The 23,467-nt window shown below is 43.2% G+C and overlaps 1 protein-coding gene across 2 annotated transcripts; it reads left to right on the plus strand.

Moving 5' to 3' along the window:
- Positions 1 to 1,066: 1,066 nt before the first annotated feature.
- cbx7b (chromobox homolog 7b) lies at positions 1,067 to 22,754 on the plus strand. 2 transcript variants are annotated; one of them, XM_026177188.1, is made up of 7 exons: positions 1,067 to 1,437; positions 11,328 to 11,371; positions 14,043 to 14,108; positions 15,854 to 15,920; positions 16,039 to 16,378; positions 18,005 to 18,235; positions 18,323 to 22,754. In XM_026177188.1, the coding sequence occupies exons 1-6, from the start codon at positions 1,369 to 1,371 to the stop codon at positions 18,193 to 18,195; spliced, it is 777 nt and encodes a 258-aa protein (XP_026032973.1). In that variant the 5' UTR covers positions 1,067 to 1,368; the 3' UTR covers positions 18,196 to 18,235; positions 18,323 to 22,754. The 2 variants fall into 2 exon arrangements, with proteins under 2 accessions (XP_026032973.1, XP_026032972.1); XM_026177187.1 differs by having other exon boundaries at positions 18,005 to 22,754.
- Positions 22,755 to 23,467: the final 713 nt, after the last annotated feature.

Here is a 23,467-nt window from a genome sequence, read left to right on the forward strand (position 1 = left end):
CTGCACCATCGCACCTAAGATCAAAGTGAGTTGTATGTGACTCGTGTGCTCTACCGCCTTAATTTCAAAATGAAGTGCAAAAAATTAGTGTGTGACTCTTCCCCGCTATTCCTAAAGATGTCTGCTTGTGGTGCCTCCTAATGCACTAACACCAGCTACAGTCCACTGATTGCAAAGCTCTTCTAACACACAATCATCTGAAGACTGGTCATCCTTTTTGTTTGTCCACTTTTTCCGACAGACAATCTATGCAGCAATGACCTTCTGTGGCTCTGGACAACTGTCAAGTCAGCAGTCTTCCTCATGATTGGGGAAGATCGCTGAGCTACTGAACAGTGGTTGCATGTGCTGAACTAGACACAGTATTGATACTGGCGGACTCATCAAACTGAAAAGATTTTTGTAAGTCAAAAAATGCAATAATATAAATTATAACAGAGAAAAGACAATATATTTCACCTTACATGTAATGCATATATAATAAATGAAAGCTTGCCTTTTTGAACTAAATGTGGGGACATAACAAACATTTTTACAATATTCTAATTTTCTGAGATGCACTAATAATGTTGTTTAAAAAAATGATAACTCCATCTGACAGCTGTATCCCTACCTCCTCTCCAACATGAAGGTTTACAGTTAAACATTAAACATTTGCTTTGCAAGCCCAGACCTGCATAAAAGCAAAGTTTGGTTGGGCCCCCTATTTACACGTTAGACACCTGAGTTGTTCCACCAAACACTAAAAGGACCCTCTCACCAAGATCAACGTCATAATTCTGTGATCAGATATGTCACAATAAAAGTACAGACTCAAGAAATCCAAGCTAATGTTCGTTTATTCCTCTACACCTCAGGTACTAACCCTTTGAAAGCTGGCTTACTTTAAGTGCATACTTAAAAATGAGCAGCTTCCATACATGTAATAACGATATTATATCATAAATATTATAATAAAAGAATGACTGTTGATACTACGGTGCTGCTGCTTTAAGTGAAGCAGAGGAGGAAAGTACTATCACCGTCTTTGGTATCCGTATACACGCTGCATAATAAGGATGATGGGGAAGCTGGTGGCGCGCGCCGGAAACGCGCTTTGGGCCAGAGCGGGCGCGCGCGAAGCGGTGTGCAGATGTGTCGCAGATTTTGTAAAGTCACTGGACGCATGGAAAGAGCCAGCAAAAGGAAGTCGCTCTGGATAAATGGGCCTTTAAACTTTCAGAAAAACGAGGCAGCCGAAGGAGACACGCGTGGAAGAAGACGTATCCGAGGGAGGGCTGTCATACGCAGTTAACGTTAGCTTAGTTTGTCGGGGAGAGGGACGTTACTTTGACAGTTAAAAGCCAGCGGACGGCGGCGTGCGAAGAGATGGAGCTGTCAGCGATCGGAGAGCAAGTGTTTGCAGTGGAATCAATCGTCAAGAAAAGAGTTAGAAAGGTAAGCGTGTAAAAAACAAAATGCGGCCAAATTATCAGCTTCTCTAGCTCTCAGCACTTTAAGGAGACACGCTTTTTTTTTCTTTTGGTGAACCAGAATGCTACTTTAAAGATGCTAATGAAAGCTTTGGAGATTAAACGAGGAGAGCAGCGTTTCTAAGCTGGTTATCTAATTGCGGAGTGTATTGAGGGAGCAGGTGAGCGGAGGATGTCCCTTTAATTTGACACGGAGACTGTTGTTCCTGTACTACAGCTTAAAGTGTCAGGTGTTTGGCTTATAAGGCTTGAAGGAGGACGCGCTATCAACCCCAAAATACTCTGCCTTTGGGCCCATTTGCTCGCTAATTGTGTTTGGGTCTAAGTTACCGTGTTGTATTGACATGTGTAGGCGCGACGCATTTGTTTACTCGCAGGGCACAGGAGGGGAGGGGAGGGGAGGGGGGGGGGGTGAAACTAGTGGTTTCCACCAGTGTCAACAACTAATATACAGAATATAAATACAGTGCTAAAGATCCACTTACATACTTGTTTCCCAAGTGAAATTAGCGATTTGCTGATATGTCAGAATCAGCATTTATAGCAGTCAAGGAATGAAAATGTAAAAAGTGAAGAAGAGATGAGAGAACCTTCATCCATGTTATAACTGTTAATGTTGCATAGTTTGTCCAACAGAGTTCTCTGCAACATCATAACAACAACCAGCAACCAGTGGATCTGAGTGCATCAGGCGGGCAGCACATGCATAATCCACAACTTGTTGTGACAATAAAACAAGATTATTTTTAAACTGTATTCATAAATAACGACTAACATTAAAGTCATTTCTTGTGTAGTATATTGTAGTAGTATTAGTATAGTAGTCGTATGTTGATATGTTGGCCAATATATCAGATTTTTTAAACATCAAATATCAGTATCAGTCTTTAAATTCTATATTGGCTCTAATATTTATGTGATCTTATTACAAGGTTTAGAAATGATAGGTAATAAATGTATTTATTACAGTCAAACATATGAGGTGCTTTTAATCATACAGTCTTTTTTTGTGTATGTGTAACTAGTGATTAAAATGAAGTCGGGGAAAAGCGGTGATTTCACCGACTGAGAATACCGTTGAGAGCCTGGAAGTTATTATTGGATGATGTCACAGAGGATGACTAATCTGAGTAGATTCGCTAGTATGTGGAAAACATACAATACATTTTGAATTGTGTTAATTATAGATATCTTCTGATGACATCATGGCAACATCTTCCTGCACATTTAACGAGGCCTGAAATAGATAAGAAATAACAGATAATCATTAAATAAACTAATTTAAAGTTTGATTTGTTCCATTTCAGATTTGTAGTCATGCTACTGTGTTTTCATGTGATATACTTGTATAATATGTTACATTTAGGATTTCTAATGTTGTTTATATAGTTTCACACATAAAAGCTTAAAAGAGACAAACTTACTATGTACCACAAAAAAAGAAACCACCTCTGGTTGTAGCAAACGGCACATTTCAATGAAATCCAAGACACTGATGGAAAAGTTACTGTCACGGTTCTGGGTCAGGTTCGACCCAGCATTTTGAGTTCTTATGTTTTGGTTTATTTTTGAATGATTGTTTTGTTTCTCTGATGCTATGATGATTATTATTATTAGAGTTCCATGTTTTTTGTTTATCCGTGTTTAAGGATTTGTTGTTTCATGTATTGTTTGAGTTGCATGTGTTATATTCTGTCTGCCTCTCTGTCTGCGTCTTTATTTAGTGGTTTCTTGTTTCCTGTTTTATTGTGAAGGTCTGTGTCTCATGTGAGTGTGTTCAGTTCTACTGCTCCCCTGTCTCGTATAGTCCAATTTCTCCCAGCTGTGTCTCCCTCTTGTTGCCCATTCCCTGATTACCACCCTGTGTATATTAGCCCTGTGTTTTCCTGTGCTCAGTGTCGCGTCGTACCATCAGATTATGCCTGTGTGTTTCTGTTCTCAGTATTCAGTGGTCACTTCATGTTTTGTCTTCATGCCAGCAATAAAGCTGAGGTTTTGAGTTGTATTCAGTGTCCGAGTCTCGCATTTGGATCCTCCTCTCCATCCGCCTGCACACAGAGCTCTGGCAGAACGACGCGACCAGTAATGGATCCAGTGGACTCCGTGCGGTATCGGCGACCCGCAGTTTCTACCTTCCTCAAGGAGAGGGAGAGGCAGGAGGCTAGGTTTACCTGGGAGCACGAGTCACCCTTCGATGGGTCTCGTTTGGCTCTGGGTGGGCCCCGCAGCTTCCAAACCGCGATGGCTACCGCCGTTCCATCAGTTGTTCTGTCAGGGATGCGAGGGGGCAAGTGCTCTCTCTCAAAGGCAGCAGCTCCTCAGTTTTCTGGTGTCACTCCGCCGCTGCTCTTAGAATTCAGGCCCTGCAGGAGGGGCAAGCAGTGGCGAAAGAAGGATTATGTGGTGGAAGACACTGGGCTTACTCCACTGCAGTCCTTTGCTTTGTTTTTTGGGACTTCCACGTTCGGAGCTACACAAACTTCCCGCTTCTTCGTCCCAGCCCGGCCCACCGAAAGACTTTCGGTCCGGTCTGCAGGAGGATTCGCAGTCTGGCTTACCTCCCTCCTCCCAGAGTGAGCGACGCTCACGCAGCCGTCGCTCCGCTGCCTCTGGACAATCAGCAGTGGTGAGCAACAGACTGTTTTTCTCATGCTCCTCCTGAACTCATGAATGTAACGAACAATAAATCCACCCCTAAGACCCTGAAGGCTACCTGCCATGCAAGTGAATCTAAATCTGCTAACTTAGAGGTAGTTGAGTCTGTGTTTGTTAACTCTGTGAACTCCTGCTCTGAGGATTTAAGAACCGGTTTTCATTCGGCACAATCTGAACCCAGTGTTAAAATGACTAAGACTACTTTACTTGAATCTGGGGGGAGAAATTTTCGGACTGCTGTGAAATTTCTGGAGGCTGCAAGTTCTGTTTTCAAGTCAGCGGAAAGGGAGGTGGTTAATGTTTCTAAGTCAGCTTTTCAGCCATGTACTTTTCATCAAGGGCACAGGCAGTTGGTAGGGACGGAGATTGCAGGCTGTAACTTGGGCTCTCTGAAGGAAGAGGCTGTCTGCTCCCCAAGGACATTTAAGGACTCTAGTTGCCCCTTTCTACAATCTATTAAGACTGTGGCTCCTCCTAGGGACTGTTCTGTATCCCTGCTGGATGTGTCTGAGGTTGCCCACTCTGCAAAGACTATATGCCCAGACCCAGTTGGCAATATTGTGCATTTTGAGGTCGTTCCTGAGCTTCTCTCTCCTCCTGTTCCTGCTCCCAGGGTAGCTCGGGCCCAGCGTTCCCCTCCACCCATTTCAGTACCTCGGGTGGGAGGGGCCGGTGTTCAGCTGTTGCCAGCACCTGTTCCTGTGTCGGCTGGAGGCTCAGGTGAGCCCGTCCAGCAGTTGTTCTCATGTTCAGAAGGCTCAGGAGGATTAGCTCAGTCACCTTCACAACCACCGTCACTACAACCTCTATTGCAGTCCCTAGCTCAGTCTCCACCTCCACCACATTCAGCCCTGCTACCCATAGCTCAGTCATTACCAAAACCAGACTTACTACAAACTTTGTTACAGCCCAGTCAGTAGCTCAGCTGGTAGAGGAATCATTAACTTTGTCATCAGTTCAGGCCCCAGTGCTTTCACCCATTCAGTCAGCCACTCATCTTCACCCTCAGCCAGGGGTCCCAAATGGCTCTGGCCCTGCATCTGCTCCAGCTGGAGAGCCCAAGGCGCCCGTCCAGCCTCGTGCCTCGTCAGCTGGAGGGTCGGTCGGGCACGGTCGGTCCCCTGAACTGTTTTGGCCCTTGTGCTGTCGACCTCCGGGTTGACCCCCTGAACTTTTCATGGACTCCGGTTATTGGACTCTTGTGCTCATTATTTTTTTTGGGGGGGTTTTTTTGGGCTGTCGGGAGACAGCCCTTGGAGGGGGGTTACTGTCACGGTTCTGGGTCAGGTTCGACCCAGCATTTTGAGTTCTTTTGGTTTATTTTTGAATGATTGTTTTGTTTCGATGATTATTATTATTATTATTATTAGAGTTACATGTTTCTGTTTATCGGTGTTTAAGGATTTGTTGTTGCATGTGTTATATTCTGTCTGCGTCCTTCTTTAGTGGTTTCCTGTTTTATTGTGAAGGTCTGTGTCTCATGTGAGTGTGTTCAGTTCTACTGCTCCCCTGCCTCGTATAGTCCAATTTCTCCCAGCTGTGTCTCCCTCTTGTTGCCCATTCCCTGATTACCACCCTGTGTATATTAGCCCTGTGTTTTCCTGTGCTCAGTGTCGCGTCGTACCATCAGATTATGCCTGTGGGTTTCTGTTCTCAGTATTCAGCAGTCACTTCATGTTTTGTCTTCATGCCAGCAATAAAGCTGAGGTTTTGAGTTGTATTCAGTGTCCGAGTCTCGCATTTGGATCCTCCTCTCCATCCGCCTGCACACAGAGCCCTGACAGTTACAACCTTTATGTGTTTGACATTTTGACCTGAACAACCTTTTTTTTTTTTTTTTTTTGGCCTGTCCCGTTTGGCTCTTTTGCCATCAGAATTGTTGTCTAAAGACAAAGAAAGATGCCCAACGGATTTACTTTACCAAACTGACCATCCCAGCCTTGCCGTAATGGTCCATTTGATTCACCTTTTATTGTTTATTTTATTTTCACTTACTGAATACGGGACAGACTTGACTGGGGGAAAGAAGGGGAGAAAGAAAGAGGGAAAGAGAAAAAGCTGAGAAGAGGGACGGGGGAGAAGGGCAAAAAACAAAAACCAACAGAACGGGCAGAGAAAAAAAAATGCATATATCAATCACCTGGATCACCTGCTGAGAAAGAAAAAAGAAAGCAAGCAGAAGAGAACAAGAGTAATAGAATAAACAACATCACAATGATATATGGGAATATGACAGTAAATACTAAATGTTAAACATTATTGTGCAGCACATAAGATCAACAGAACACAGTGTGCTTTGAGGTAGGAGCCAAAAAGGGTGTAGTTTGTGGGTGTGATCACCCGTGTGTACACCTGTGAGCATGGACGCGCTTGTTTTTTGTTTTTTAAAAGGTTCCTTCATGTAATAATCTGCTAGAGGGTGTGGGGGGGCCACAGCCCCGTCCTCCAGGGCATGAAGCAGGTGTGGAGGAGATCAAAACTCCAGACATCCAGAGGCCCCCAGAACACAAGAGACCAAGGAAGACCAACAGAGGGGCAGCCGCGCCACTGTCCCAGAAAGAGCTGAGGAGAGTCCCAGATGAGGGCTCACTCAGCAGCCGCGGAGCAGAAGCCAGGGGGAGTTGCAGTGACGCGCCCGTGAGCTCCGCCGGCAGCCAGCTGCGCCTGAGTGACCGAGCCCCAGGCCGAGAGGCCGGGGGCACCCCACCTCCGAAGTGGCCCGAGCGAGCCCCAGGCTCCAGGCCCCGATAAGCGGCCGCCAAGGAGTGAGCCGGTGTGTACCTGGACGCCCATCCCCGGACACAAAGAACCACCAACGCACCGATGTCTGAGGGGGTCCGCCACTGGCAGGGGAAGTGGTGGTAGGGGGAGATAGGCCTCCAAACCTTGGAGGGCCTGAGATGTCCCCAGAGAGGTGGCGCCTGACACCCAACCTGACATATAGACACAGACATACAGGCATACACAGATACAAACATCCATTCCCACCCTCATGCTCTCATATGCACTCACTCCACACTCAACCAACGTGGAGACAGACATAAAGAGACGTTGTACACACGATCACACTCCCCAAGCGTACTCTACAAACCGGGTCTAGGTGCCCCCGCCCCTGGAGGGGGGAACTGCACCCAGACCCAGGTGGTGTTTCCCTTTTCCCTGCGGTGGGGGGAGGCAGACCGCCCCGACTCCGTAGCAGCAGGAAGGCTCCACACTCCAGACCGCAGTCAGACGGCCAACTCCTCCTCCTAGTCCTAGCCCCCCTGCTCCAGCAGGTCGCAGAGAATGGGGGTGAGAGAAGACTCCAAACCTCCCTCCACCCGCTCATTGTAGTGTTGATGCATGTGTGTTCTAAGGTGCATTTAAAACCCAGGAGGGCATGGAGCTACCTGCCAGAGAGCAGCAGGTAAGCGCATGGTCCCTCCTGCTAGCCCTCAATGTCTACGTGTATTTAAAATTGAGAGGTGGGCAACGATGCCAGGGGTGGGGTGTACACCCTGATGGTACTTTGGACTCCGTGCATCGTGCCCACCCCCAAGATCCTATATGTATGTGTAATGAGAGTGTGAGTAATGTGAATGTCTAAGTTGTGGGATAAAATTGAGGCAGAGGCAGCCAGAAGGGGACAGAGAGGGGGGGGGGTAGCCTCCTCTGCACCCTGGTGACATACCCCTACTCCAAGGCCCTGCATGTGTGGGTGGTTGTGGTGGAGCGGGAAGAGGGAGGCAGCTGGAGATGGGGAGGGAAGGAAGGGAGGGGCAAGTGACCCCTCCCTGGGGCCAGCTCCCCCGCTGACCCCAGTAGGCACCCCCATACTCCGCGACCCGCCAGGGAAAGGGGGCCCAGGCCCATCCAGACCGGGGCCCAGTGCAGCAGCGCCGCCCGGCCCCACAGAGCCCGGGACAGTCCACCCAATCCCACCACAGAGAAAACTGCACCCACCCCACCATCCACTCATCTTCCAGACTACATAAGACAATAAACACCCAGGCTGAGATCTTCCTCCACCTCTCCTGTATCTCCCCCTCCTGCAGAGGGAGCTCCTGAGGAGAGGAAAGCTCCTGCGAAATGTGACAATCTCCCCCACCAGTTGAAGAGCCCCTCAGGTGGCTCGACGCACCGGCGGCACCCTGCTCCAGGGCTGGGCCCCCATGCACCCACCCGCCCACAACCCCGGCAACACACCAACCAGGACCCAAGCCCCCGAGGCCCGGTCCGGGTCCCAGCCCAGAGACGGAGCGCCCCCAGAACCTCACGCCCATCCCGGACCCACCCAGGGGCAGCCAGGCTACCAGGTCAGTAACCCACGTCCGTCAGCACAGACCCTCCCCTAGCCCCGCTGCACGCAGCCGCGAGGAAACAGTCACCTGAGAGCCAACAGAGCCCCTAACCGGACATGACCGCTACCCCGGGTTGAGCCCCCCAAGGAAGATGCCTCCGGGGAACCCCCCGACGCCCTAAGCCTGTCCCTACCCCCACACCAATCACAACAGTGAAAGCGGGACCAAACTATGACCCCCCCACCCCCACTAGGTGATGGAGCTGATCAAAGGAGCCCAGAGCAATTGATCTGATGTGGTGGCAGAGGCTGTATCAAGACTAATGTAATCTAATAGATAATTTCTATATTGGTTAGAGTTAAGATTATTTTTATTTTTCCAGTTCATGAGGACTGTTTTCTTGGCTATGCATAGGGCAGTGAAAACCATATGGGCGATATTCTTTTCTGAAGTGACATTATCTAAGCTGCCCAACAAACACACTAAGGGGGAAGTTGGAATGTTACATTTCAGACACTTCGATAAGTCTTCACATATCTCGCGCCAAAACTTCTGAACTGGTGGACAGAACCAAAGAGCGTGGATATAATTGTCCGGTGAATTGGTTTGGCAGTGTGAGCAGTTGTTGGTAGACGTAAAGCCCATCTTGAACATCCGATGACCTGTATAGTGCACTCTATGTAATATTTTGTATTGAATTAATTGAAGACTGGGATTTCTAATTAGATGAAAGGTTTTTAAGCAAATCTGAGACCAGAAGTTTAGGTCTAAATTAACTGATAAATCCGCTTCCCATTTTGCAATAGGAAGTGATATTGATTCATCTGTTTTAGAAAGCATTCTGTATATTTTGGATAGTAATTTGGGGGGTTTAAGAGTAAGAAATTGAACCACACTTGGTGGTGTTTGTAGTTCAACTTGACCCGGTTTAAATTTCTTTTTTACTATGGATTTAATTTGTTGATATTCTAAAAATCTTTTCTTGTTGATCCCATATTGTGTAACTAGTCTGTCAAATGAAATAAATTCTGTTCCTTCTAGTATATGTTCTAAATATTTGATTCCTTTATCACTCCAATCTGAAAAGTTTATCATATTATTGTTTTGTAATATGTCAGGGTTGTTCCAGATAGGTGTACGTTTGCATGGGATTAATGAAGACGCCGTCAATTTTAGAAACTCCCACCATGCTGTCAGAGAAGAGCTGATGTTGATGCTTTTAAAGCATTCATGTCGTTGGATGTTTGAGCTGATAAATGGTAGGTCTGAGATCTCTAGATTATTGCAGAGTGCTTGTTCTACATCTAGCCAAGGTTCATCTAAGAGGGTATGTTTTAGCCATCCTGAGATAAACTGAAGCCTGTTGGCTAAGAAGTAGTGCTGAAAGTTAGGCAGTTCTAGTCCTCCTTTATCCTTGGTCTTTTGTAGTGTTTTTAAGCTTATACGTGGGGGTTTATTTTTCCAAAGGAATTTGGACATACATGAATCTAGAGATCTGAACCAATCTTGTGGCGGTTTAGTTGGGATCATTGAGAATAAATAATTTATTTTTGGTAAGACCATCATTTTTATAGCGGCAACCCTTCCCATGAGTGATATGGGTAGACATTTCCATCTAGCCAGATCATCTTCTACCTTCTTTAAAAGTGGGATATGGTTTAATTTAGTTAGATCTGCAAGCTTGGGAGAAACATTAATACCTAAATATTTTATATTTCCCGCTTGCAGTGGTGTAGAAGAGGAATTATGGAAGGAGCAATTAATCGGTAGGACTGTAGATTTTGACCAGTTAATTGAGTAATCTGATATTCTTGCAAAAGAGTTTATCAATTCAATCACCCCAGAGATATTGGTTTGTGAATTTTGGAGAAAGAGTAACACATCATCCACATAAAGGCTGATTTTATGTTCCATGTTCTTGCATTTTATGCCCTTAATTACTGAATTCTGTCTAATTGCTGCTGCTAGTGGTTCAATAAAAATTGCAAATAGTGAAGGGGAGAGTGGGCATCCCTGCCTGGTGCCCCTCAAGAGACAGAAGCTGGAGGATGTCTGGTCATTTGTTCTAACACAAGCTGTTGGGGAATTATATAATATTTTTAACCAGTTTATGAAAGAGGATCCAAAACCAAATTTGTGTAAAGTTGCAAATAGAAATTTCCAGTTAACTCTGTCAAATGCTTTTTCTGCGTCTAAAGAGAATATTGTAGTTTCTAGGTTTTTACTGTATGAGTAGTCTATCAAATTAAGTAATCTACGTGTATTTGTTGATGAGTGCCTACCTTTTATGAAACCAGTTTGGTCAGGATGAATTAAGAGGGGGGTTATTTTCTCCAGTCTCTTTGAGAGAGCTTTGCAGATTATTTTAAGGTCTACATTTATAAGGGATATTGGACGATAGCTTGAGGGATATACAGGGTCTTTGCCTGGTTTTAGCAGGAGATTAATGTTTGCAGAATTCATATTTGATGGAAGTGACCTGAACAACCTGATACCATCAAATCTAACTGCCTGGCCCTGCGATATCACATCCAGGCAGTTAAATCAGTTTAAATGTGAAAATGCTGCACAGAATAGCGATGCACTCCCTTAAGTTGCATCAAAATGAGACATTGTGCGTCTGAGAGATGAGGTAATTGTTGATGGGCTGATTTCATTGTGCTTGGCAGTGGTTCCCAACCTGGAGGTGAAAGCACTCACAGTAGGTCACAAGATCCACTGAGTGGAGGAAAAAAGAGAAGAGAGGAGCAGAAAGTTTTGTTTTCGTTTGTTTTTTGTTTTGTTTTGTTTTTGTCTGGTTTTTTTGCGGGGGGTTTTTTTTTGGCTTGTAATTTGTTTCTTCAATTACTTAAACAGTTCAAAACGGGGGGGACAAACACTACTCTCTATTTGAAGCTGCTCTGAAACTTTGTCTCCACAGGGGAATGTGGAGTATCTGCTGAAGTGGAAAGGATGGCCTCCAAAGTGAGTATGTAGATTAGAAGAATAGGATGGATAACATGAAATGGAACTGAATGTGACTCACAGAGTGGTCTGCAAAAGTCTTGAGCCACCCCTCATTTTTTAAAAAATATTGTACTTAACAGGACCCAGTTTTGCCTGTAACTTTTTGAAAGTGGTTTTGAACAGTAGTCCTTTGGCTTTCTGAAGGTAAAACACAACTAGCATCCAAAAAAGAGCTTTGGAGTATCCTTCAAGAACCCCGGAGAGCTATTCCTAAAGTTTAAAACATTACAAGAAAGCTTGCCCAAAACACTTCAAACTATATGAAGAATAAAGTTGGTCATATTATATATGGACCTTATGGCTTGTTAAAAGTGTGCAAACTTAGATTTTGACTACAGACTGAATTTCTGTGCATTGTTGCACATGTTACAATAATTTCCATCACCTGTTTCTCATATTCCTAGCAAAATATGAAGAAATGCCAGTTGGGCCAAGATTTACTCTCCACATAAACACACTGTTCAACATTGCAATCAATCATATTTATCTTTTTAAAAGTATATAAACAATGCATCAGATGTTGTGAAATTAGAAATGTAGTAATTTGTTGAAAAACACGCCCATTTTCAATTGGATGCAAGCTGCATCTTTCAGAAAAGTTGAAACAGGGACAAAAAAAACAGGATGATCTCATGACAAATCAGTTAATGTACAGTAGCAGTATGATTGGATAATAGGACATCCTATAGGCGAGGTCTGTGCTTTGGCAGTTTGACACTGTAAGAATGTTTGTCAGAGCAAAATTTCAGAGAATTAGAGGATTTCATCACATATGGTGTGGCGTGGTGATTAGCACTGTAGCCTCACAGCAAGAAGGTCCTGAGTTCCATTCCACCAGGCTACCATCTGGCTCGGGCCTTCCTGTGTGGAGTTTGCATGTTCTCCCTGGGTACTCTGCCTTCCTAAGAACGCAGTTAGTGGGGTTAGGTTAATTAATGATTCTAAAGTGCCCATAGGTGGGAATGATTGTCTCTCTCTCTCTATGTGTTAACCCTGTGACGGACTGGCGACCTGTCCAGGGTGTACCCTCCCTCTTGCTCTATGGTACCTGGGATAGGCTCCACCCCCTACGACCCTGACAAGGATAAGCAGAAAAGAATGGATGGATGGTATTCAGAGAGAAGCTATGCAGGGGAGAACCTGTATTGAATGACCATAGTTATCAGGCTCTTAGATAGCTCTGGATTAAAGATTGACACAGTTTTATTGTGAAAATCTTTACACTGTCACTTTCTCTGACGTAAACTCACTTTGGATGGACTGAGGCAAAGGGAAAATTTTTTTACGGTCTGATAAGGCAGAATTTAAAATTCTTTCTTGAAATTATGGATGCTGTGTCCTCCAGGCTAAGGGGTAGAGGCACTGTTCGGTTTGTTATGAGCACAACAAGATGTACAGTGGCACATTTAATCTGCACTTCTGCTAAGGCACCATTAATGCTGAACCATACTATAGATTTTGGAGCAATCTATGTATACTACCATCCAGACCACTACTTCTTCAGGTACGGGCTGTTTTATTGTAGAAGAGAGTAACAAACTGTTTTGACATGTATTACAGCAGAATCAGTTTCTAATAAAGAGCCATCATTATTAAAGAGCCATAGAGACATTAAAAAGCAAGAGGAAGGAGTTATATATCAAGCAACAGTGGGTAAATACTTTCCTTTCTTGACTACAGCAGCTGCTTTTCTCAGTCCCTAAACAGTTAGTGTTGTTAAAAGAACACAGTGGTGCTCATCCTTATGATCCAGCTTTTATTGAAATATGTTACTGACACCATGCATGAATTTAAAATGAGAATTCGTTTTTATAATAATAAATCTCAATCAATTAAACATTCAATATGTCGTCCTTGTTTTATTTCAACTTAAATACAGGTTTTAAATGGGATTTTTTTTGTGTATTGACTTTGTGGGAATGGGGTTGTGTATACTCTGACCCACGACAGCATTAAAACCACCTGCCTGATACTCTGTAGGTCCCCTTGGTGCTGCCACCCATTGGGGCATGGACACAGGATCTCTGGGAGTGTCCTTCTTTGGGCCCTGTTTGGGTTGTAGGGTAGGTCCTCTTGTTCGATTGTATTGAGATCTCGGGAGCATGGAGGTCGGGTCAACGCTTTGGGATCTTTGTCGTGTTCCTCGAGTCATTCCTGAGCAATTTTTGCAGTGTGCACGGGCACATTATTCTCCCGGGGTAAGCCGCTATCATCAGGGAGTGTAGTTACCATGGAGCAATATTTACGTGGGTGGTGTGTGTCAGGTGACATCCACATGAATGTTAAAATCTAAGGGTTCCCAGAAGAACTTTTTATTGTATGCAGACGATCAGTGTTTTTCACTTAAGCTGTCAGTGGTTTTAATGTTGTAAATATCAACATACTAAAAAATATAGAAATGCAGTTTTGAAAAGTTACACCAGGGCAAGAATTTATTTTAACTGGAGTTCTAAAGTTTGCTTTTCTGATTTAGAAATACAATAAATACACTGTGTCAGCACTTTGGCCTTGTTTTTAAATGAATCGACAGACTGATTTTAATTACCTAAATGATTATAATAATAAATTATTTATGGAGGTCATTGAAAAACGAAGAAAGCTTTTATATATGTTTTGCATCCTCCTACAGGTACAGCACTTGGGAACCTGAGGAACACATTCTGGACCGGCGCTTGGTTCAGGCCTACGAAGAGAAGTAAGGCTGCCTTCAGCCACCATTTGTCATTTATTTTTTCAACTTTGTACTTTGCTCCTTTATTTAACACAAACTGACATGCAGAGTCTAATTTTTGTTTATAAATTGTGCATATATATACGTATATAGATACAAATTATATTATATTTTTAGGGTTTCCCCTTGGAGGCAGTGTGTTATCAGTCTGATATCTGTCTGCACTTGAATGGGGTCAAGTTGGCAGTTGCATACACTCTGAATCTGATAATCCAGCAGTTTTCCTATATTGCCAAAAGTATTTGTTCATCTGCCTTCACGCACATATAAACTTGACTCACATCCCATTCTTAATCTATAGGGTTTAATATGATGTTTGCCCACCCTCTGTAGCTTCAACAGCTTCAGATCTTCTGGGATGGCTTTCCACAAGTTTTATGAGCGTGTTTATAGGAATGTTTGATAATTCTTCCAGAAGGGCATTTGTGAGATCAGACAATGATGCTGGAAGAGAAGGCCTGGACGTTGTCACTTGGCGCAATGCACAAAGTACTGATCTCCAGGCAGTCACCAAACCCAGACTTGTCCATTGGTTTACTAGACAGAGAAGAGGGATTTAGAGATGCAAAGGGTCTGGGCTGCTCTAGAGTCCAGTGGCAGCGTGCTTTACACATCCTTATTCAACGCTTTGCATTGGGCTTGGTGATGTAAGGCTTGGATGTATCTGCTTGACCCTGGAAAACCATTCCATGAAGCTCTCTACACACTGTTCTTGAGCTAATCTAAAGGCCACATGAAGTTTAGAGGTCTGTAGCGACTGACTCTGCAGAAAGTAGGTGATCTCTGCGCAGTATGTGCCTCAGCATCTGCTGACCGCACTGCTACCGCACTGCTGATTTTTCTTGGCTGAGTTGTCATCGTTTCCTCCAGTCGCTTCCACTTTGTTATAATAACACTAACAGTTGACTGTGGAACATTTAATAGCAAGAAAATTCCACGACTGGACTCGTTGCACAGGTTTCATCCTATCACAGTACGATCCTGGAATTCACTGAGAGCGACCCATTCTTTCAATGTTTGTAAAAGCAGTCTGCATGCCGAGGAGCTTGATTTTATACACATGTAGAATTCAGTTATTTGGATTTACAAATCATTATAAATCATCAAAAAGCACATATAGAAACATAGACAGAAATTTGCATTTAACTATGACATTTGAAATAAGACATAAGATTTCTTCTTATTTGTTTGTATAACCTCTAAATTGGTACTTGGTTCTATAATCATATATATGTTGGTGATTTCTGAAAGGAGAATTGCTAAACAACACCCACACACACACACATATATATAATTTTTTTTTATATAATTTTTGGACGAATATTGAAGTAAAGCATGTAGGTAGTCTCCTTGGGCAACACTGGAAGACTATTTTTAGAAGCCTCCTTGAAAGCCCCTCTCTGACCATTTACATTTGTACGTCTGCAGTGATTCCAAAATGTCACAATCGCAACCTTTCAGCTTGAATTAATTAGGGAGGGGCCAAAGTTGTTCGGTGGTGAGCAACAGTTGTGTTGTTGTTAATGCACAGTGTCCCTATGTATGATGGCACACATGGCGTAGTTTGAGTGGTTGTTGTCTAATGTAGTACCTCAAAGCTTCCCAACATTACAGTACAGCTCTTTTCAGACTTTCTGACCCCGAGTCAGAACGCACAATTTGGCTTGGATGCTTTTCCTGCCTGACAAAGGTCTGCTTGGTTTTTCCAGAGAACAGAGAGAACGAGCTCTGGGTCCCAGAAGGAAAGGAGCCAAATCCAAAAGAATCCTTCTGCAGGTAAAGTTTGGAATTTGATTAAAAATTATATATATATAAAATTCAAACTGTGTTTCTCTCATTGGGGCCTGACAATGACGTTACTCTTTTTTTCTTTTTCTGTTTGATCTTGATTCAGAATACTGTCTACACCATGGATCTCCGCAGCGCTCACAAGATTCCCGAAAAGCCTGCACCGCGCCTGCGTCTGTCTCTGACACGCTCTCTGCTCCCCGAGGATGACCATCAGCCATACAGACAGGAATCACAACACAGACTGAGGACAAAGGAGTTCAGATGCTTTAACTCAAACCCTCCAAGTCCAAGACAAGAGAACTGGGAAGAGCATGGAGAGGAAGACGAGGAGGAGGAGGACGAGGAAGAGGGAGAGAACAGCATGGAAGATGATGAGGACAGGGAGGAGGAGCAAGAGGAGACTCAGAAGAACACAGCAAAGGAGAGCGATGGCATTTTAAATGGTATGTGTGTCACTTGGTCAGCCAGTGGACTCTAATCAGCTGCGTTTGCCTCTGGGATGCTCTCATGAGGTCAGGGGCCAGTTAATAAACAAGCAACTGTATTTAATAGATAAAAAGAATGACTTGTCTATCTTTGTTATTGCTTTTTTTAATTAACTGACTACATTAACTTGATACAAGCATTGACACCGGGTTGTTTTTGTCCCAGTCAACCCTCACTGACTAGTCCTTTTCTAAGGTTTTAAGTAGCTTGTTCTGCTGTTTGGAGTGCAAAGACCCGAGTCAGGGGGAGAGGGGCTTAAGCCCATCAATCAAGTGACTAACACAGAGAGAAGAGCAACCACACACTCACGTTTACACCTCTGGGTGGCTGAGAATCACCTACTATACATGTCTGTTGTAGCAGTTCCTGTTGTTTCTACCTTGCTGTCCTTCTGATCAACGATAAGTCCCATCCATGTGCAGTTGTTTTTCAATATGAGATACCATCCGTCCATTTTCTTCTGCTGATCCATATCAAGGTCACCTCTCCCACCCATCATAGGCTGGAAGATGGGCTACACCACCTTTCAGCACTTCTAGTGTAACTCTAGTCTTTGTTCTTCATCCTCCATCTCTCTGTTCTGTAAATGTATTGTAGTGACAGAGCATCTCCCAGCTGTCAGCAGACTATCATGCTGTTCTCTTAATGCTAGTGTTATCCAGAAGGGTGTCCAGGCCACAGTGTAAGTCTGTGAATGCACAATTGTTTGTGTTACAAATTTTCACACATCTACTCAGGCTATCTCCTGGGCTCCTCCCCACCCAGCTGCAATAACACATACACAGGGTAGACCCAGCACTCGCTGGAGAGAGTATGTATCTTTAAACCCCCACAGAGAAGTGGAAAACAATAGGGGAAAAGACATCTGGAATACCCTGTTTATCCTGCTGCAACCCTGATCCAAGCTTGAATAAGTGGAAGAAACTGGATGGATAAATTGTTTATATTTGATAAATATTGTTTTGCCCCGATAAAGAGAGATGGTTTGGGATGATTGATTTGTCATTTACTCACTATGAGTCATTAGTTATTATAGTAATTAGTGATCATTAGTTAATATTAATCTCTCTTGTGTCTTTTGTTGTCTCTCCAAAAACTGTCTTCTTTCTACCCTCACCTTTTCCCCTTTCTGTGAAAAGGGAGTTTTTCTTTCCCACTTTCGCCAAGTGCTTGGTCAAAGGAGATTGTGTGATTGATGGGGTGTTCTGTATTATTGTAAGGTCTGTACCTGACAATATAAAGCACCTTGAGGTGACTCTTGTTGTGATTTGGTGCTATTTGAATTGAATTTAACGGGGATTGCCTCCTCTCCTAGTTCAGTAACAGGGAGCGGTCTTGTTGATATTCACTGTTCTGCATGATCGTGCAGTAATCCCAACCGTAGTGTGCTCTTCTGTTTTCTGGGAAACATAAGCAGCCACGTGCACTCTGTTTTGATGCATGTTATAACATGCATCAAAACAGATCAGTCAAGGCAAGCTAACTCAGAACTCGAGTGGCAGCCTTGATGCAGTAGTTGTCTTAGTGTAAATGTACACTTTTCACCTTCTGCCTTTCTCCCTCTGTGTCCCTGCCTCAACCAGGACATGAGAGGACAGACGGCTGGAGCTCCACGGGACCAGACGAGGGCACTACATCAGAAAATATCTGGAGACCCGTCATATGTCCGGGAGAAATAACTGTCACAGACATCACCCTGAAATCCCACACAGTGACTTTCCGAGAGTCAAGAGTGGCCAAAGGCTTCTTCAGAGACTGGGGCCTGAAAGTCTGAATTCTGGAAATGGGGTTGGCCGGTTAGCAGTGGAGGCATGGTGAGAGGGAGCTGAAGGCACCGACACAGTAGGTAAAAGGTGCCACAGTAGGTGTTTTCACTCTCTCTCTGCTTGTCTCATTGCCAGCCTCTCCCAACTTTCTGAGTGGTACATTTACATGCACAGAGTCACCTGAATATAAGCTGATCTCCAGGTAAAGTGTTATTTTCATTGTTCTTGACACTTTTCCTACAATCAGACTGAGTTGCCTTGAATAAGAAGAGCATTACATCAATGTTTATATTAAGAACAGGATTTAAAACTTGAGTAAATCCTGAAAGGAAGTTATTTTGTGGTTCCAGTAGAATGAGAGGCTTATAAAGTGATGGCCACAGTAAGGACCTTCTGACCAAAACTTAAAAAATGGCCACCATACAACTTGCGTAGCATTCTCATGCATTAAATAAGTGGATCAGCCACAGAAGAAGTCCACGCGGTACGTCATGTGGACAACTGCAAAAATCTTGCTCTGCTCCATTTTTCTAAGTGAATTTTCATTTTTTATGACAACCAAGACAACAGAAAAACATGGAAAGCTACATCTCCAGAGAGAGAGATCAGGTTATCCAAACACAGGTCCAACACAAACGTGATGAAAAGACAGTACTGAATATCTGTGAAGGCATTGAATACTGGCAAAATCATTTTGGTATCTGTTCTTTCCTTTGCCACTGGAGCAAAGACTGGGCCACATTAAGTATTTCAGCTAATCATGACCAAGGTACAGTCAGAAACACTGACAGATCAAATGTGAAGAATGTCCAGACATCTGGAATCAAACAGCTGGAAATGTGTGGAGGTAAAATGGCTCAGAGTTTACTTGTATTGTTGGCATTGCTTAATGCATAGATGTCCAAAGTAAAGTTCTCCTCTAGAGATGTCTTTCAAAGAAACACAACTACAGTCGCACAGTAGTGGATAGGGGTTTTCTTTGTTACCCTAAGGTATAGTAAAGATGCAAAACACATTTCTGCCACGACAAACCATTTGAAAAGTGACCTGCTTCATAGTTAGTTTACCAGGTTTGGCAGAGCGGCCAGATCGCACCAATCCATCCAAGCTGTCAGTGGTGGGTCATTGGTTATGGCTACCTGACAGTACTGACAGGCACCGTGAAACCAAAAACTTAGTTGCTTTGAGAATGAAGTATTTCTTCTCCTTGATGTCCCAAATGTCCAAATTATTGACCCATGTGGATTTAAAATCCCTGTAACTGTTTGAAATTGCATAAATGTTGATCCCGGAGGCATTCAGACAATGATGGAAAACAAGTAAAGTAGCGCTCCCGCAGGCAATTCCATGGTTTTAGTGATGGAAACACAGAGCTCCGTACTTTACGTGGATCCCAAGTTATGACTGAACACTGTGAATCGAGAGGATCTTACCTTTCATGCAGAGTCTTTATTTTTGAACTCCAGCGATGAAGTATATGTAGTAGTTTCACAGTTTAAAGTAGCACAAAACTGGAAAGTCAAACAGCCAATTCCTTTGATATTGCACTTTTCATTAGCGCCTGAGCAAATTTCTTGGCTAAATGTTTGACCTTACATTAGATCGTCTTTTTCCTCTAAGCCCATTTGCCCCATGACGAGCAAAATCCACTGACAACTCCCCACCAGCGTGATCTGAGTTTGCCATTTATGTTTGTGTAATAGTTATGGGCTTTTGTTTTTGTTTTTTGCTTTAGACATGTTAGCTTTAGAGGTGGTTCAAATTTGTCTGGCCTCTACCCTTTGACCTGTTCAACCTGGGTATCCCTACCAGGAGCCTCTGCTCCCACTGGCACAGCTCTCCTGGTCATTGAAGCACACAGGCTACATTAGTAAACATGTGAGGAAGAGAAGGGAGGAGTTCTCTGTGCATGTAAACGGAGCCACACTAAGCCAGCCTGACTGGACTCAAACATTTTGTACATACTCAGTGAGGTGGGCTTAGGTATCAGACCCATACTAACACACAGTGCTGTACCTGTAACCTGTAAACTCATAGACTGTTACTGCTGTACAACACGTGGCTTTAGTCTTGTATGCGTTTCAAAATCCTCCGAGAGAAGATTTGATCCGCCTGCATGCCTTTCTCCTCCAGTACAGTTACTATAGCGATATAAAGACGGTGTAGTCTTCTCTGTTCAACTAGCTCTTCATCTCCGCACATATAGCCCACCATACAAGTGACAAATTTGTACCAAAAGGAGAAACTAAATGAGAGAATGTATTAAGGAATTGCACTGTATTAGCATCATAGAGGTTTGTGTGTCCACCGGGAGGCTCTCTTTGCAAAGACTGATGGGTAGAATTTCAAAGGCAAAGTTTTAAAGCTGCTACCAGCTGATGTTTCGCACCAATATTCAGTCCCTTTTAATCATATCATTTGCACTGTCCTTATCCATTAATGTGATTCTTTTAAAACTGGAAATGCCTCATTAAGTCAATTACCAAAAGGCTAAAAAGCCGAGCTAATGCATTTAGTTTTGTCAACCGTGTAGCGTTCCAGCACAACTTTCAGAAAATGTGCTTTTCGGCTAATAAAACAGATAATATTAGTAACCCATCATCTAACAGCCGGCTAAGGCTCTTAGCCAGTGATAATGTCATTTAATAATGCAGGAAAACCTTTCAGTTTTAAACAAATGGTCTCTGAAAACAAAGAGGGACTAACGTGGACATTAACATGTAAAACTGGACGAGAGTCTATACGTTAAAATTTGAAACTGTGTAACTACATGTAGAGTCTCTTATGTTGGAAGCTGTAGCAGGCTTTATAAAACACTTTTCCAAACTGTATAAATCCCCAGTCACACCAGCCTAAAGACCAATAGGAACCCAAAGTAATGTGCGTAGAAGAATGCACATTTTTCCAGAGGGACCGGTGGTGTCTGAGGGGCCGCCAACTGATCTCTAGCAACCTATAATTGGTTATCTCATAACATAAGTATCTGTAACATGATATATTCACAGTAATTATGAGTAAAAGGTCATTTTGGACCAGGCTAACCTATAGCTAGGGTGACCAGATCCCAAGAAACTGAATGTGAGGGACACGTCAGCGATGCTGAGAGGTAGTCTGAAACGTTCATATCCAACCACAAAATAAAAATACAATAAATTGTTCATGTTCCAACTCTCCCAGTAAGTAAATACACTACTGAAAAAGAAAGCTCTAGTTTGTTCTTATGCTATGATGTGATGGGCTTTATATACTCCTGTATTTTTCTTTTTTATGTCTCTGTTATTCCAGTAGTTCTGTTTGCATCATTGCATAGATTGGACAAGGAATCAAAGTGCTGCACGGTCCCACATAAGGACGGGCTTCTGGTCACCCGAGTAGGTTTGGCTTATTATTTTACATTAGTTTCATCACCGGGTTTTGCTTAGAGATTCCTTCTTTCGTCTGCATTTCCATGAACATTTCTTCTAACGTTGACTGAAAAAGTTGAGTTTTTGCAGTTCATACATGACTTTAAACTAAACTTTAAAACACCACCTCGTTTCAGTTCTGCTAAAAAGGTTTCAGAACACCGAGAGATGAAAATCACAGAAATCCAAATCATTTAGATGATATTAAAAACGATTAAAGATATCAACGTTCAAAATGATCAATTCCATGACAGCTGAGCAGCCAGCGGCTCAAATAAATGGAAACCTTGACAAATGATTGCGATGTGTTAATCAAAAGTGGAAGGTTTGAGTTATCAGGGAGCGACACTGAATGATCAGTATTACAAATTCAAAACAAACTAAGAAGTAAAGCCTAACTCTGGACCCAGCAGGTCAGTCTGACTCCACAGGCTTCCACTGGGGACGCAGGAGCCGATGTGATGTGTCACATCTATGGAATCTCCCACAGAGGCATCGCATTGGTCCACATGTTGTTTATATCACACTGAGGATTGATGGGTCAGCCTCTCATGATCTTCAAACTGTCTCTGTGTGACAACGAGCTGCAGGGAATGGAAGTGCCTGATGTTGCCTTTTTTTTCTTTTGTCTGTGGAGCTTTTAGGGCTAATACTTCCCTTTTACACACACACATTAACACACCTTTCCCGTCCCAGTTTTTTGTTTGGCTGTTTTTGTTTTGTTTTGTTTCTGTATGTCTGGATTTCACCATCCTTCAATGATGTTACTAAGACTTGAAAAACAAGGCGACGCGAGGAGGAAGCCGGAGAGGAAACGTGTATTTTTTGGTGGTTATTTTTCTACATTGACCTGAATGTATATTTATTCTTTGAGGGTGTATTTGTCACTTCGATGACCAACAAGGATAGTTTTTTATACAGTTTGTGATAACCACTGAGCTCATGCCATACTTCAGTGTTGCTGACATGACGTAAAAAGCACCTTGGATTTGACGTTGCCTGACGTGGTTGCTCGCGCTGCTTTCGTCCACCACTGAGCGAAGAACCTTGCACTTTATTGTGATGTAACCCTACAGATTACATGCTCCGGTTTATGAAGTGTCATCGTGTATAAACTATTTCTATGGTACTACTAAAATAAATGTTGCTCATGTTTAATATCATTTGAAGTCAGCCTCTTGATTATTTACAGTGACACGAGTGACTTTTTCCAGGTGCAGTTTTGTGTCTAAAGGTTATAACAGATCTACAGTGGGTCGACATGTGGTGTCACTTTAAGTGAACTGAAGAACTGAATGTGAGGTAAAGCTGTCAGAGAGCCTCCATGGCTTGCATGTAAAAGGCAAAAAAGAGGCAAATTTTAATGTGTCTGCAACTTCAGACTCAAGATATGAAGTTTTATATTTTATCATCTGAGAATGGCTCCCCTTCAGCTAACAAGTGAAAAGACTAAAGAAAGACATATATTGTATTGGACTCATTTCACAAAGTTTTACAGCCTGTTCCAGAGTAAATATACACAGCAGACTGACAGCGTAGACTCACTGCAGGTGCAGCTGGGATTACCTACTTGAATTGGCAGAACAGAATTCACATGACTGCAATCTACTGCTATCTAGTGGTGAAATTTTACTCAGTGTACCATTAAATATATATTTATGTCCTATTCTTTTCTTAGAAAAACCTAAATCGTTGTACTTAATTTACAGTCATATTACATTGACTTAAATGGTCATACTTTTCTACTGCAGACATGGTCTGTAATATCTCTAATGCCATGTTTAGGAATAACGTGGGGGGACGTTCGAAAAAATATTAACGCAGAGGTTTTTTAAAAGCAGATTTCAAGTTTAAACTTTGTTTCTTTGACTTGATA

The sequence above is a fragment of the Astatotilapia calliptera genome, chromosome 8, assembly GCF_900246225.1.
Source record: "Astatotilapia calliptera chromosome 8, fAstCal1.2, whole genome shotgun sequence".
Taxonomy (NCBI): Eukaryota; Metazoa; Chordata; class Actinopteri; order Cichliformes; family Cichlidae; genus Astatotilapia; species Astatotilapia calliptera.

What these genes read in the sequence shown, in the direction of transcription:
- cbx7b (XM_026177187.1), top strand. Translation starts at nt 1,369, where the DNA reads ATGGAGCTGTCAGCGATCGGAGAGCAAGTGTTTGCAGTGGAATCAATC. An exon ending in TCAAGAAAAGAGTTAGAAAG is followed by an intron (nt 1,438 to 11,327) that starts GTAAGCGTGTAA and finishes TTGTCTCCACAG; the next exon opens with GGGAATGTGGAGTATCTGCT. An exon ending in GTTCAGGCCTACGAAGAGAA is followed by an intron (nt 14,109 to 15,853) that starts GTAAGGCTGCCT and finishes TGGTTTTTCCAG; the next exon opens with AGAACAGAGAGAACGAGCTC.